Source organism: Diabrotica undecimpunctata, chromosome 5 (assembly GCF_040954645.1).
Source record: "Diabrotica undecimpunctata isolate CICGRU chromosome 5, icDiaUnde3, whole genome shotgun sequence".
NCBI classification, from domain to species: Eukaryota; Metazoa; Arthropoda; class Insecta; order Coleoptera; family Chrysomelidae; genus Diabrotica; species Diabrotica undecimpunctata.
Genome location: NC_092807.1, coordinates 22,381,731 through 22,395,532, shown reverse-complemented (window position 1 = coordinate 22,395,532; position 13,802 = coordinate 22,381,731). Strand labels below are relative to the sequence as shown.

Sequence of the window (13,802 nt, the reverse complement as noted above, 5' to 3'; positions counted from 1 at the left end):
CAGTAAAACTGCTTGGAAATGAGTGACAGTGAATCAAAATACGCAAATCTACTACTATTTACCTATATAAAAAGAGTGCGTATATTATTAGTATATGCATGAAAACAAAAATAAATATTTCGCCTGAACCCCCAGGAAAAGTAAAGGCTTTACGCTACTGAAAATATATTTTTTATTCAATTATAACCAAAACAAAACATTTACAAAAAAAATCGATCATTTTTGACCATAATTTCAAAATTAATGTGTACGTTAAGCTGTAATAATGGGTTCGAGCGGTCTTGACTACGTCACACTCCTGGGCCAGCTGTCAAATGTCATGCGCAATATCATACCTTGTATTCATTGTACCATGGGACCATAGTATTCCAGCTTAGTATTTTTTCGATTCTCGTCCGTAGTACTCTGCGATCGACACTACGAGATGCCGAGCACCGAGCCTTGCTGCGACCAAATAAATGCATTTTATTTAAATTCGAGCGTTCACTTCACTGTCATAGGCCAGGGAAATAAGCAAAAAAAGTATCCTGTTTTTGACACTCCTCCGGCAGGCAAACGATAATTGTTTTGAGTAGTATGGTGCTCTGTAACAAAAACCTATATGTTTCCTGCAGTCGATTTTTTGGATTTAATTAGTTATTAACAAATTAAGGTCAAAAAACGAAACGTTTTTGATTTTTTCGTCTATCGGCAAAAAGTGAAGCATTTTAAACAAATTTTAGAAGAAAAGAAACCTATAAGTCATATACTTATAACTTTCAAAATGGCGTTTTCTAAATGTTTATATCCTTATTTCTTGCTTAGGAAGTTGCAAAATAAGTAAAAAATTTTGGTTTTTTATAAATGTTAATAACTTTTTTGAAAATAAACTTATAACATTTGTATTTTATGGAGTGCTTAAAATATAATCAAAATTTTAAAGTGATAGGTAAAATAGTTTAAAAGTTATTTTATTTGTTTATCCCAAATTATTTTTTTTTGCAACAATATAAGTCAGAAAATTATATAGTTTTAGTAATTGTAAGGGTAGTTTCTGGAAGAAAAAACTTGTTCTATTATTTACATTAAAAAAAAATTAAGAAAATTAATTTTAAATATTGCAAAATAATGTTGCAAAAACTTGTCGATTTTTTGCTTATAAACAATTCGAATAACTTTTAAACCATTTCCTGTAAGAATATTTTTTTTATATTTAAAAAGCCCGATTTTTTTTACAAATTCAAAAGTAAAAAAATTGTCCTAAAATAATTTGGGACAAAGTTAGCCTCTTTTTTTATTTAATTCATAGCAGCTTTGTTTATAACAATTAAGAAATCTAATTAGCGCTATTTGGAAGAATATACTTTATAGTTTTAATGAATTAGCTTCTAAAAATATTGCCTTTTAATGGAATCGTCCACAAAGCTTCAAAATGTGTTCTTTAAAATCAGCCGACTTTGAAACTCACTGGAGCTGAAGGGAGGGAGAAGGAGCTGATAACTGTATCGCTGGTCCTTTTTTATGTATTTCAACGTTTCTTTTTGAACTTGTATGTACTTTTGGCGTACATTACGAATATGCATTAGTTCTATAAATAAATTGTCAACTAAACCACCTAATTTGTTTAAAAATTTTTTTTAATAATATTTAAGGTAAGTTTAAATGTAAAATAGAAATATTTCTGATTAATGTATACTTCTTTAATAAAATTGTAAATAATTTATTAATAATTTGATATGATAGAAATAAAGTTAGATTAATTTCTTTTCCCACAAATTTGACTTATATATTTTTTTATCCTTTTTATGTAAATTTATCAATCTATTTTTTACAATATTGTAAGTAAATCTAATCTAATACATCTAATTTTTTATTACAATAATTGCAAGTATTCAAATATACATTTTTAGTGTCGAGTAAATGGACCAATCCATTTTGTTGAACCATTTAGTTTCGCTAATTAAATGAAATGTTTACAATATTTCAAAACTATACTGAAGAATATATCATATATATAAGAAGATATAAACAAAGCTGCTATAAATTAAATAAAAAATAGGCTAAATCTAATCTAATACATCTAATTTTTTATTACAATAACTGCAAGTATTCAAATATACATTTTTAGTGTCGAGTAAATGGACCATTCCATTTTGTTGAACCATTTAGTTTCGCTAATTAAATGAAATGTTTACAATATTTCAAAACTATACTGAAGAATATATCATATATATAAGAAGATATAAACAAAGCTGCTATAAATTAAATAAAAAATAGGCTAAATCTAATCTAATACATCTAATTTTTTATTACAATAACTGCAAGTATTCAAATATACATTTTTAGTGTCGAGTAAATGGACCATTCCATTTTGTTGAACCATTTAGTTTCGCTAATTAAATGAAATGTTTACAATATTTCAAAACTATACTGAAGAATATATCGTCCTCTTAATACTACAACTAGGTAACTCAAAATTTTACGATTTTGAGTTATCTACCGTTACCAATATAATTTTTGACGCTCTTTTTAATACTACAACTAGGTAAGTTCTATGCCCATTCTATACATGAGAATCCAATTACACACTAATAGCTATGTCATAAGTTCGAAAAAAAAAAATTGTTGCTAAAAGTGGTCATATTGAAATATCCAAATGTGCAACTGACAACGCCAAAAATTTCAGCTGCAGCAAGTGTTTAACTTGACATACCTAATTGTGCGCCCGGGTAACTCGTGTTATGCGTTGCCTCCTCCGGATATTCTTTAAGATACTTATTTCTGCAGTTCGTCATAGCATACGTTCTGAGTGACATTGTTGCGTTATTTTTCGTAATATTTTTTGAAACAAAAGTAAAAATGTCTACAAGAGCCAAATATATATTAAGATTAGTACGTGACCAGTTAACAGAAACAAAAGGTGAGTGTTTAAATACTATTTGGAAAAATAAATTTGTTAAAATCGTGGCAGAGCTTATTTTTATAGGTTAGGTATTTGTCGATTCATTAGTTTTTGAACATAAATATAAAATTGATACCGTAGGATACTATTTTTATGTGATAAGCATGATATGCCGAGTATGCATATTATGGTGAACTTATTTTTAGAACTTATTTAGTAAAGCCTATGAAAATAAATTTGTAAAACGCTGTTTTTTAAAAAGTTTTAGGTTATCATTATTTACATTTTTTAGCGGTTTAAGACTAATAAACTATTAGACTATTTAAGATTCGTTAAAGATTTTTAAATAGTTGTTTTTTGTAAAACGTATAGGTATCTTTTATTCGCAAAATTTAAAAATATAAACATTTCTTTAAACTTAGTTTAAAAAGTACTAAAGTATTTTTTATTTTCAGATGAGAATACTGAGGTCCTTCCATCCACTTCTAAACAATGTTATAACGATTCGGAAACAGACTCTGATCCTTATTCTCCTGATCACTCGGAATATAATCCGGACTCTGATGATTCTTCTGACAATGAACTTGCTCTCGGAAATGGAACTTTTCAAACTATTAACAACGACTTGCATGACATGGAAGAGTTGCCTGTTACGACAGATAAGTCAAGAGGAAAAGAAATGAACAAAACTGGAAAAGAAATATTGCAAAATCAAGAAAACAACGCGGCGAAGCATACTTATCTTCTAGGGGTAAATACGTACCAGGAGTAGTCATGAAGGATGCTTGTTTAGCTACCTGTAAACGAAAATGCACAGAAAAATTTTCCTATGAAGAGAGATTGTCGATTTTTCGAAGATATTACCAGTTAGAATCCTACGAAAGAAAACGAGACTTTATTAATGGCAATACAGAAAAGAAAGATAAAAAATGGCATACTACAGAACAGTCCAGACGTCAAAAAACCATTTTATTCTATTTACCTAAAAATGCGAATAGAATCCAGGTTTGTAAAACCATGTTTATCAATACCCTGGGAATTCGAAAAGGAATTGTAGACATAGCTATGAAAAAGAGAACTGAAGAAAACACGACAATTGGTAGACAATCGGGGGAAACATACAAAAAAGATCACGTCACCTGCTATCCTCGCAAGTGTAAAAAACCATATTGAGAAGTTCCCTGTAGTCAGTTCACATTATAGCCGTTCAAAAACACAACGGAAATATTTATCCTCAGACCTTAACATCACCCTTATGTATTCGTTATACAAGAAAGAATGCGGTGAGAACAATCAAACACCAGCTAACTCTGCCATTTATAGAAAGGTATTTTCAGAGGAATATAATCTTGGCTTTTACCGACCTCTAAAAGACCAGTGCCGGGTTTGTGTGGCCTACAACTCCCCCTTAAGCGATAAAGCATCTATGAAAACCGAATATCTCACTCACATAGCAGCCAAGAACAGAGCCCGTGATGAAAAGAGATTAAGTAGACAGTTAGCAGAAAATTCTAACGGTACACTCATAAGCTGCAATTTTGATCTTCAACAAGTTCTTTTGGTACCAAATGACCCAACAAATAACGCTTTATTTTACAAACAAAGACTAAAAGTATTTAACTTCACCATTCATAATACAGTGTCTAAACAGGGTGATTGCTTCATGTGGACCGAGGTTGAAGGAAAACGAGGCAGCTGTGAGATTGCCACTTGTTTATACCAATACTTTGAATCTTTGCCGGAACAAGTAACTCAGGTTCAGTGTTTTAGTGATAGATGTGGTGGACAAAATTTAAATAAAAACGTCGCTAGCTAACAGCTGTTCAACATATTCCACATTTGGAAAGCATTGAACTAAACTTTCTAGTTTCCGGCCATAGTGAAATGGAGTGTGACTCTATGCACTCAGCCATTTCAACAGAGTTCAAAAGAGTAGGCAAAACACATTTACCACAAGACTGGAAAACAATTGCTAGATGTGCCCGGAGAAAGGGAGATAAACCGTACATCATTCATAACATTACTCACGAACAAATATTGGATTGGAAAAATCATGCGGATAAAATTTTAATTTTCAGAGGTAAGGACGAAAGTGGGCAGCAAGTAGCATGACAGAAAATGTGTTGTATGTTCTTTTCTAAATGCGAACCATCCATTATGAAATTTAAAGAAAACTTTCGAAGAATTTAGAACTTTAAATTGCCAGAGAAGGACAAAATCGACTCAAAATATAACTACAATAATGCCAAATCCTTTGTATAAGGACAGAATCCCTATTACTCTGGAAAAATACAAGGATCTATTGACATTGTTTATTACCAAACCTCCCGCAATTCCTCTGGAAAATAAGGATTGTTTTGAAAACCTGCCTTTTATACAACAAGAAGAGAAGTATCAAGTGAATCTGACATCAGTGAGACCGAGTGAAAGAAAAATATTGGCTATAATTATTAGTTAAGTTCTTCTACTTTTTTTTGTTATATTTTGATCAAAATATGTTAATAAATTTCTTTTTTGGTATTAAAAAGTTGTACTTATTGCTACGTCGACAACTAGGTATATTTAATTTTTTGTTTAATTTTAATTGCTACAACTAGATATCTTGATTTTCAATAACAAAAAAAACTAAAACAAGGCTTTAGAACGCTTACAATTAATCAGAAGATTTATTTCAACTTCTTGCTATAAATAGTAAGAAAAAAATTCATTTACTGTAATACAGCACGGTTTGTTTCTTTTCAAATTTAAAACTGCTCTCCTGAAAAATAGCAAATTTTGAGTTACCTAATTGTAGTATTAAGGGGACGATATCATATATATAAGAAGATATAAACAAAGCTGCTATAAATTAAATAAAAAATAGGCTAACTTTGTCTCAAATTATTTTAGTACAATTATTTTTTCTTTTAAATTTGTGAAAAAATTTAGGCTTTTAAATATAAGAAAATAATATACATGAGCACGTGTTGATATTCGCCGTCTCATTCGTCAAGAGGCTATTAAATATAATTTATTACCTTAAGCCAGACAGATTCTCATGTTACAGATCCAAACTTGCCAGCATTTTAAATTCAAATTGTATCGTGTTGATTTTTAAGTTAATATATTGTGTTATATTTATGTTATAGTTATTGTTAAGTTATTTACTGGTCGTGTTATTTTTTAGAGTTTAGTGTAATTGTGATTTAATGATTAAATTTCAAGAAATTCTTACACTAATAGTTTCAAAAGTAAATATTTTTAAACATCATATGATACACATCAGTACGACCCTGTTTGGCTTTCACGTGCTTCTGTTGACAATTGGGAATATGTATAGTGAATGAAGTTAAGTGTCGAGTAAATGAACCATTCCATTTTGTTGAACCATTTAGTTTCGCTAATTAAATGAAATGTTTACAATATTTCAAAACTATACTGAAGAATATATCATATATATATATATATATATATATATATATATATATATAAGAAGATATAAACAAAGCTGCTATAAATTAAATAAAAAAATAGGCTAATTTTGTCCCGAATTATGTTAGTACAATTATTTTTTCTTTTAAATTTGTGAAAAAAATTAGGCTTTTTAAATATAAGAAAATAATATTTTAACAGGCAATGGTTAAAAAGTTATTCTAATTGTTTATAAGCAAAAAAACGACATGTTTTTGCAAAATTATTTTGCAATATTTAGAATTAATTTTCTTATTTTTTTTTTAATGCAAATATTAGAACAAGTCTTCTTCCAGAAACTACCCTTACAATTACCAAAGCTATATAATTTTCTGACTATATTGTTGCAAAAAAAAATAATTTGGGATAAACAATTAAAATAACTTTTAAAATATTTTCTTCTCCTCTAAAATTTGTTTAAAATGCTTCATTTTTTACTGATTGACGAAAAAAGCAAAAATTTTCCGTTTTTTGACCTTAATTTGTTAATAACTAATTAAGTCCCAAAAATCGACTACAGAAATATATAGGTTTTTGTTACAGAGGTCCATACTACTCAAAACAATTGTCGTTTGCCTGGCCGGACGAGTGTCATGACAAAATGCTTATTTTCCTGGGCTATCAGTGATATGTTCTAGGCGAGGATTCCATGCGATGGTCTCCGTAATGAACGCACCCTAAGCCTGGCAACGCAGGTTTCGGATTTTGAATTCTTATTTCCGTGTTCCAATTTGAAATTTCAAAATGAACCTATGTTAAACTAGAATTTTGTGGTAAAACATAAGCAAAAAAATTTAGATACAAACGTATACTTACAAATCAATGTTGATGACTATGCCCACTCCTGTTGTGCTTTGTTTTGGAACATGTTCAATTTGAAATACTGTGTCAATAAATTTTACTTTCACTCTACTTAGAACTAAAAATTAAAAAAAATTATTTTAAACGTTGCATGCCATACCAGCATATTACACAATAATTATGGGCAACTTTAACGCAAAAATAGGTTTAAACAAGATGATGCAGAAGTAGCAATGGTTAAGTATGGATATGGCGAAAGAAATATACGAGGGAAAATATAGCTGAGCTTCTTACACCAGGAAAATTTATCCATGATGAACACTTTTTTCGATAAAAGGCCTCAGCGTAAATGGACATGGATCAGCCCAGATGACAGTGTCAAAAATGAAATAGATTATATCATTACAAACAGAAAAGAAATAATTAAAGACATCGAAGTACTCAACAAATTTTCAATAGGAAGCGATCACAGATTAATCCGAGCTAAGATACTTTAAATGTCAAATCGGAAAGAACAAAGATGCTCCTAAAAACAAGAAAAAAGAAATGGATTCCCCCAGAAAACAATGACCTGTATGAAGATACACTAACCAGACATATACAAGACTTGCAAACTAAAAAAAATTAAGCCAAAATACCAAAAAACTAATCGGTAAAAGAAGACAGCTGACGAAAAATACGGCTCCAACTACAGAACAATGAAGAAATTAAAAATATCCACCGGTCAATCCGAAAAGACGTAAGAGAAAACAATACAAGAGAAATAACTAAAATAATTCAAAGAAACAAAAGTTTAAAAGTTTTGAGGCGAAATACGAACAACATAGGCAACAAAAATATGTACAAAATAAAAAACAAAGATGGAAACATTACTACTGATAGAACCAAAATCCTTGAGGTTGTCGTGAATTTTTTATCGCGAAATGTATGAGAGCACCGACGAAAGGCAAGATCAGCCCCTGCTCAAAATCACGAACCAGAGATCAGAATTAATGTCAGAAATAACGCATAGTCCTAAAGTTTTTGGGAAAAATTTCAAAAGCATATAACTCTGACCACAATAATCTTATATTTTTATTAAATTATTTAACAATTTAACTTAACTATCCTTATTATAAATCAAAATTCAAATGACAGACAAGGGACCATTATTTTCGATTTGCCTAATAATTCCCCTGACACGTTGCATTATCCTTTGGACGACCTCGGCGTCAATTTCTCTAATTTTTGTATATATGCGTCGTCTTAACTGTTCCTGATTTTGTGCTTCCCATTCGTTATTATAGACTTTCCGACTTAATATTGCCCAGAACTCTTCAATTGGACGAGCCTTAGGTAGGTTGGGGGGATTGTCTGCTTTCGGTACAAAGGTAATGTTGTTAGTTTCGTACCAGTCCCTTGTGATCCTCGCGTAATGACATGAAGCAAGATCTGGCCAAAAGACTATTTGATCATTGGCATGATGTGTATTCACAAACTGAAGCAATTTAGAGAGATATCTTTGAATATAAATATACTCGATAGGGTCCTGTAGTCTTTCCAACATGAAATCTTCTCACCAGTTTTCGCTGTGAGACCCCAATTTTGTTCTTAGCTGCTTCAATCAGTCTTGCCTCTCTTATATGGTTCAAAATCCGCGGTCGGCCACTTTTACGCAAGTTAACACATGGTATCACTTCTTCACATTCTCTGATTGTGCGATAAATTGTCGATTTGCTTATGTTTTGATCTCGATAAATATTAACAATATCTCGTTTCGACATTCGCCCAACCATATTATAAACACTTCGACGAATATCAATTTTATAAGACATTTTGCAGAGCACAAACCAAAATATTCTGCTTTGTTTATTAAATGTCAATAAGTGATGACATTTCAATTCCATGGCCTTCTTTGTTAAATGCATTTTGCTTCTCAATCAGACCAGGTGAAATTTTTCCCAAAACTTTAGGACCATACGTTAACTCCATACGAAATCAAAACGGCACTTTTAGAAATAAAAAATAACAAATCCCCTGGCGATGACGGAGTAGTGATCGAAGCGATCAAACTAGGTGGAAATAAAATTATCCAGGCTTTGGCCAAGCTTTTCACCGAATGCATCTACCAAGGAAAAACTCCTTCTCGATGGAATAATGCAGTCATTCGTTTATTACACAAGCAAGGAGACATAACAGATTTAAAAAACTACCGTCGTATTAGTTTGCTTTCACACATATATTAACTTTTCACAAAAATTATCAAAAAAAGACTGGACGCTAAATTAGACTTCTATCATCCTATACTTCTATATTATATCAGAACAAGCCGGATTTAGATCGGGATACAGTACTAACGATTACTTATTAGTGATGAAGAACCTGATAGAGAAGTATGCAGAATACAACAAACCATTGGCACTGATATTTATCGACTACGAGAAAGCATTCGATACCATAAGCCATCAGAAAATGTTAAAAGCATTGACAAAATGCCGAAAAGACCATCGCCACACTAACATAATCAAATATATCTACCAAAATGCCACAGCTAACGTAAGACTACCTGAAGAAGAAACAAATAAATTCTGTATACACGGCAAGGAGACACCGTATCTCCAAAGCTATTCACGACGCTTTTAGAACAAACTTCTAAGAAGGCACATCTGAACGAGCATGGTATCAACATAAATAGAGAGAAACTCAGTCATTTGAGATTTGCAGATATTGTCCTCATAGCCGATCGTATGGATGATGCAATAATGTTTGAAAAATTATATCACGCTTCCTTGGAGGTCGGACTAAAGATTAATATGAACAAGACGGAAATAATGGCTAATCTGGTGCCAAATCAAAATATTGCTGATGAAAGGGATATTGTACAGACTACATGGTATAAGTACTTAGGACACGAAATTCGGTTGGGCAGAGATAACCAGACATGTGAGCTCCCACTTCGCATAGGATTAGCCTGGGGATCGTTTGGTAAATTAAACTATGTATTTAAATGGTTCTACCTATATGCCTCAAAAGGAAAATCTTTGACCAATGTGTGTTACCTGCACTCACTTATGGAGCGGAAACATTAACACTCACGAAAAAGGTAGTTAATAAGATTCGCATGACTCAGATGGCTATGGAGCGCCAGATGTTTGGTGTCTCTCTGACAGACCGAGTCCCAAACGAAGAAATACGTAGTAGAACAAAAACAACAGACGTCATCGAAAAAATCGCGTCGCTAAAATGGAATTGGGCAGGACACGTCGCCAGATTATCAGACAACCGATGGACAAAACCTATTTTAGAGAAGTAAAGAATAAGAAGTACTTTGTTGACTCGTTAGAGAAAAAATAATATTTTAAATTTAAAAAAAGTGACTCTAACCCACCCAAATAAAGTTTGGGTGGGTTAGAGTCAATAAAACAGACTGTTGGATGACTATTTTTTATTGCCCAATCTTTCAAATTGGTGATTATCAAAATGGATTCAGACCAAATAGAGCCACTACAGATAACATATTCATACTAAGAACGATACAAGAAAAAGCTTATGAATACGACATAGACCTATATAATATGTATATAGACTTTAAACAAGCTTTTGATAGTGTGAAAAGAGACAGAATGCTGGAAGACCTTTGTAATCTAGGTATACCTAAGAAATACATCAGCCTCGTAAAAATTACGTTGCAGGGTTCAAAAGCCGCAGTCAGAGTAGATGGAGAACTGACTCCCCTGTTTAACATCAACATGGGAGTAAGACAGGGAGATGCCCTATCAACCATGCTATTCAACCTAGTTCTTGAGGCAGTCATCAGAAAAACCAATATAACCGGCCATATAAACACCAAATCAGTACAAATTACTGCATATGCAGACGATGTAGCCATCATTAGTAGGAATAAGCCACGACTAATGGAAGTGTTCAAACAAATTGATCCTGAAGCAAGAAAAAGAGGTCTCAAAATAAACGAAGCAAAAACGAAGTATATGACAGTCAAAAGAATAACTGACAATGAAAATAATATCACAATAGACAACTATACTATCGAACGAGTGGATGCCTTTACATATCTCGGCACATAAATCAATCAGAAGAACTCCGTAAGTAGCGAAATTAATGCACGTATTTCCAGCGGGAATCGTACATACTATGCTAATAAAAGATTGATGACATCGAAATTATTAAACAAAAGAACCAAAATGACTATCTACAGAACACTGATTAGACCCGTAGTAACCTATGGATGTGAAACTTGGGTAATGACGAAAAAAGATGAAGCCCAACTCAGGACATTCGAGAGAAAAATACTGAGGAAAGTATATAGCCCGGTACAAGAGGAAGATGGCACATGGAGAATCAGGAGAAACGACGAGGTTAATGAGTTAAATGAAGGTTATGATATTGTAAGATTTGTGAAAAGTCAAAGACTGTTATGGTTGGGACATGTGCAGAGACAAAACGATGCAAAAATAACAAAGAAAATGTTACAATGGAAGCCCATAGGAAGGCGAAAAAAAGGAAGGCCCAGAACGAGATGGTTGGATGACGTGGAAGACGACCTGAAAACAATGAACATAAGACAATGGAGAAGAAGGGCACAAGAGAGATCTGAATGGAAGGACATAGCCAGACAGGCAAAGACCCATCCAGGGTTATGATGCCAAAAGAAGAAGAAGAAGAAGAATCTTTCAAATGGGTGTACATTTCTTTTTAAGAGCTACAAGAAAAAGTACTCGATAAAGTGTAACAAATAATAATTGTTTGAACGAAACTCCTTTTTTCCAATGCCTAATTATTTGTTTCCACCAAGTTACAACCCTTTTGTATGATAGATTTAAACGAAACAAAGAAAGAAACCACTGGATGGTTGAGTTGAGGTATTTTATGTACTTACTTGAGTCGATGGTTTGGGCAAAAAGTTTAATTCCTTCATAAGCTTCCATCGGATTTGACGTATTCACTCCACAATCTTGCTTTGCGCATTCTTCAGCTAGCTGCATGGAACTGGTCATTGAATTCCACATGGATTCGAACATAGACGTCGCTAAAAATATATTGTTTTGTATGATAGGCACACATAACAAAGAAAAGAAATTTGCGAATAAAATAATCCTGCTAAGGAAACTAGATATAGATTGAAAAGTGCAATAACAAATAAATAATAATCTTATAAACAAAAGATTTTATAATGTAATCATCACATGTTATCTTTTTAAATTTATGAGAAGGTATAGCACCCCCTACCCAGGGAGTAGGAGAGTACAAACAACCGGAGACTTGATCTTTAATATAGAGGGTGATTCTTTGGTTGTTCCAATTAGACGTTTTAGAGAAATATTGTTCGGAAGCTGTTCTCTTGTAGCATTTTAATGTTATGTATTCTCTTTATTTAATTGTGGCTTTGAAACTTGTCATCATTAATATCTAAAAATTTAGGATAAGTTGTTTTTACATACGTCCAATTAATTTAACCCTTTAGCGACCACTGGTTAATTTTTTAACCACTTATTTTTTCTCCGTGTAGGATTAAGTTCGTAGTCTAAAAATAAACCAGATATCGTCGAGGCGCTTGCCGGCAACGTTTTCAGGTAAAATATTAACCAGTAGTTAGTTAAATCTGGCGCGCTTTATAGTGTATACTCCTACCTCGCTTGCTTCAAGTGGTCGAAAATCTGCCTCTGAACTGAACTATGAACGTCTGCAGTTATCTATTATTTGTTGTTTTGGTGGATCGTGATTGTTGCTCCAGTTATTATCAAAAAAAATTGTTTACAAGTGAAAAAAAGACAAGTATACCTAAATAAACATACAGGGTGAGTCATGAGGAACTTTACATACTTCTACCATATGTAGAGTCCCTCAGGGAGCATATCATGTGGCCACTAAAAAATGTCAACTCCTCTTCTTTATTAATTAACAGGGTAATTTGTGTAATTGACCATTTATTTCATTTTACTGTAGTGTTTATACGGCTCATTTGATTTTTTTAATTTTTGCATGATACAGTACACTACTATCAAGCATTCGACTGGTATTAGCTAAACTAAAAAATTCCAGGACTAGCTTTGGAAAAATTAATTTAGAGATTCGTATTAAATATTACACCCTGTATATATATTTTTTTAAATGCAATAAGTAATTTTCAAACTACATAAATAGCCAATGAAAATGACATATGCGACAATGTTTTCGCACTTTTATTAAATTTTTAGTGAACGATCTAATCTTACCAAAAATAGAACAACCATAATGAAGTATCAAATTATAAGGTAATTAATTTAAACAAATGTTATAAATTTCAAACATTTTAATTGAAATGATAAACTGAGTCACTACACAACAAAAAACAGTAACTACTAACAATAACGAAGAACAATTAAAAAAAAAACTAAAAATATGTACATAGTTATGATAAACCCATAAATTAGAACTGGAAAAGATACAATAATGGTAACAAAATAATTCAAAATAGATTTTCGAAATGGAACCCTGCAGCCTGTACACATTTTTGTTGCCGAATTGTTAATTGACGTATTGAATTACGGATATTCTGGGGATCGTTTCTAATAGTATTACAACAATGTATAATTCTATCAATTAATTGTTGTCGGTTATTAATATTCACTGCGTAAACTAGTTGCTTCAATCGTCCCCAAATATGGTAATCAACGGGATTGAAATCAGGGGA

At 31.9% G+C, this 13,802-nt stretch overlaps 1 protein-coding gene across 2 annotated transcripts in view; it reads right to left on the bottom strand.

Moving 5' to 3' along the window:
* The window catches only part of Atg2 (Autophagy-related 2), a 117,461-nt gene that overhangs the window by 74,722 nt on the left and 28,937 nt on the right, over positions 1–13,802 (bottom strand). For both annotated transcript variants that reach the window (XM_072531643.1, XM_072531644.1), the window contains exons 3-4: positions 12,009–12,158; positions 7,148–7,250 (exon numbers count right to left, since the gene is read on the bottom strand). In XM_072531643.1, coding sequence (XP_072387744.1) covers positions 7,148–7,250; positions 12,009–12,158 — 253 coding nt within the window. The remainder of the gene's footprint in view (positions 1–7,147; positions 7,251–12,008; positions 12,159–13,802) is intronic.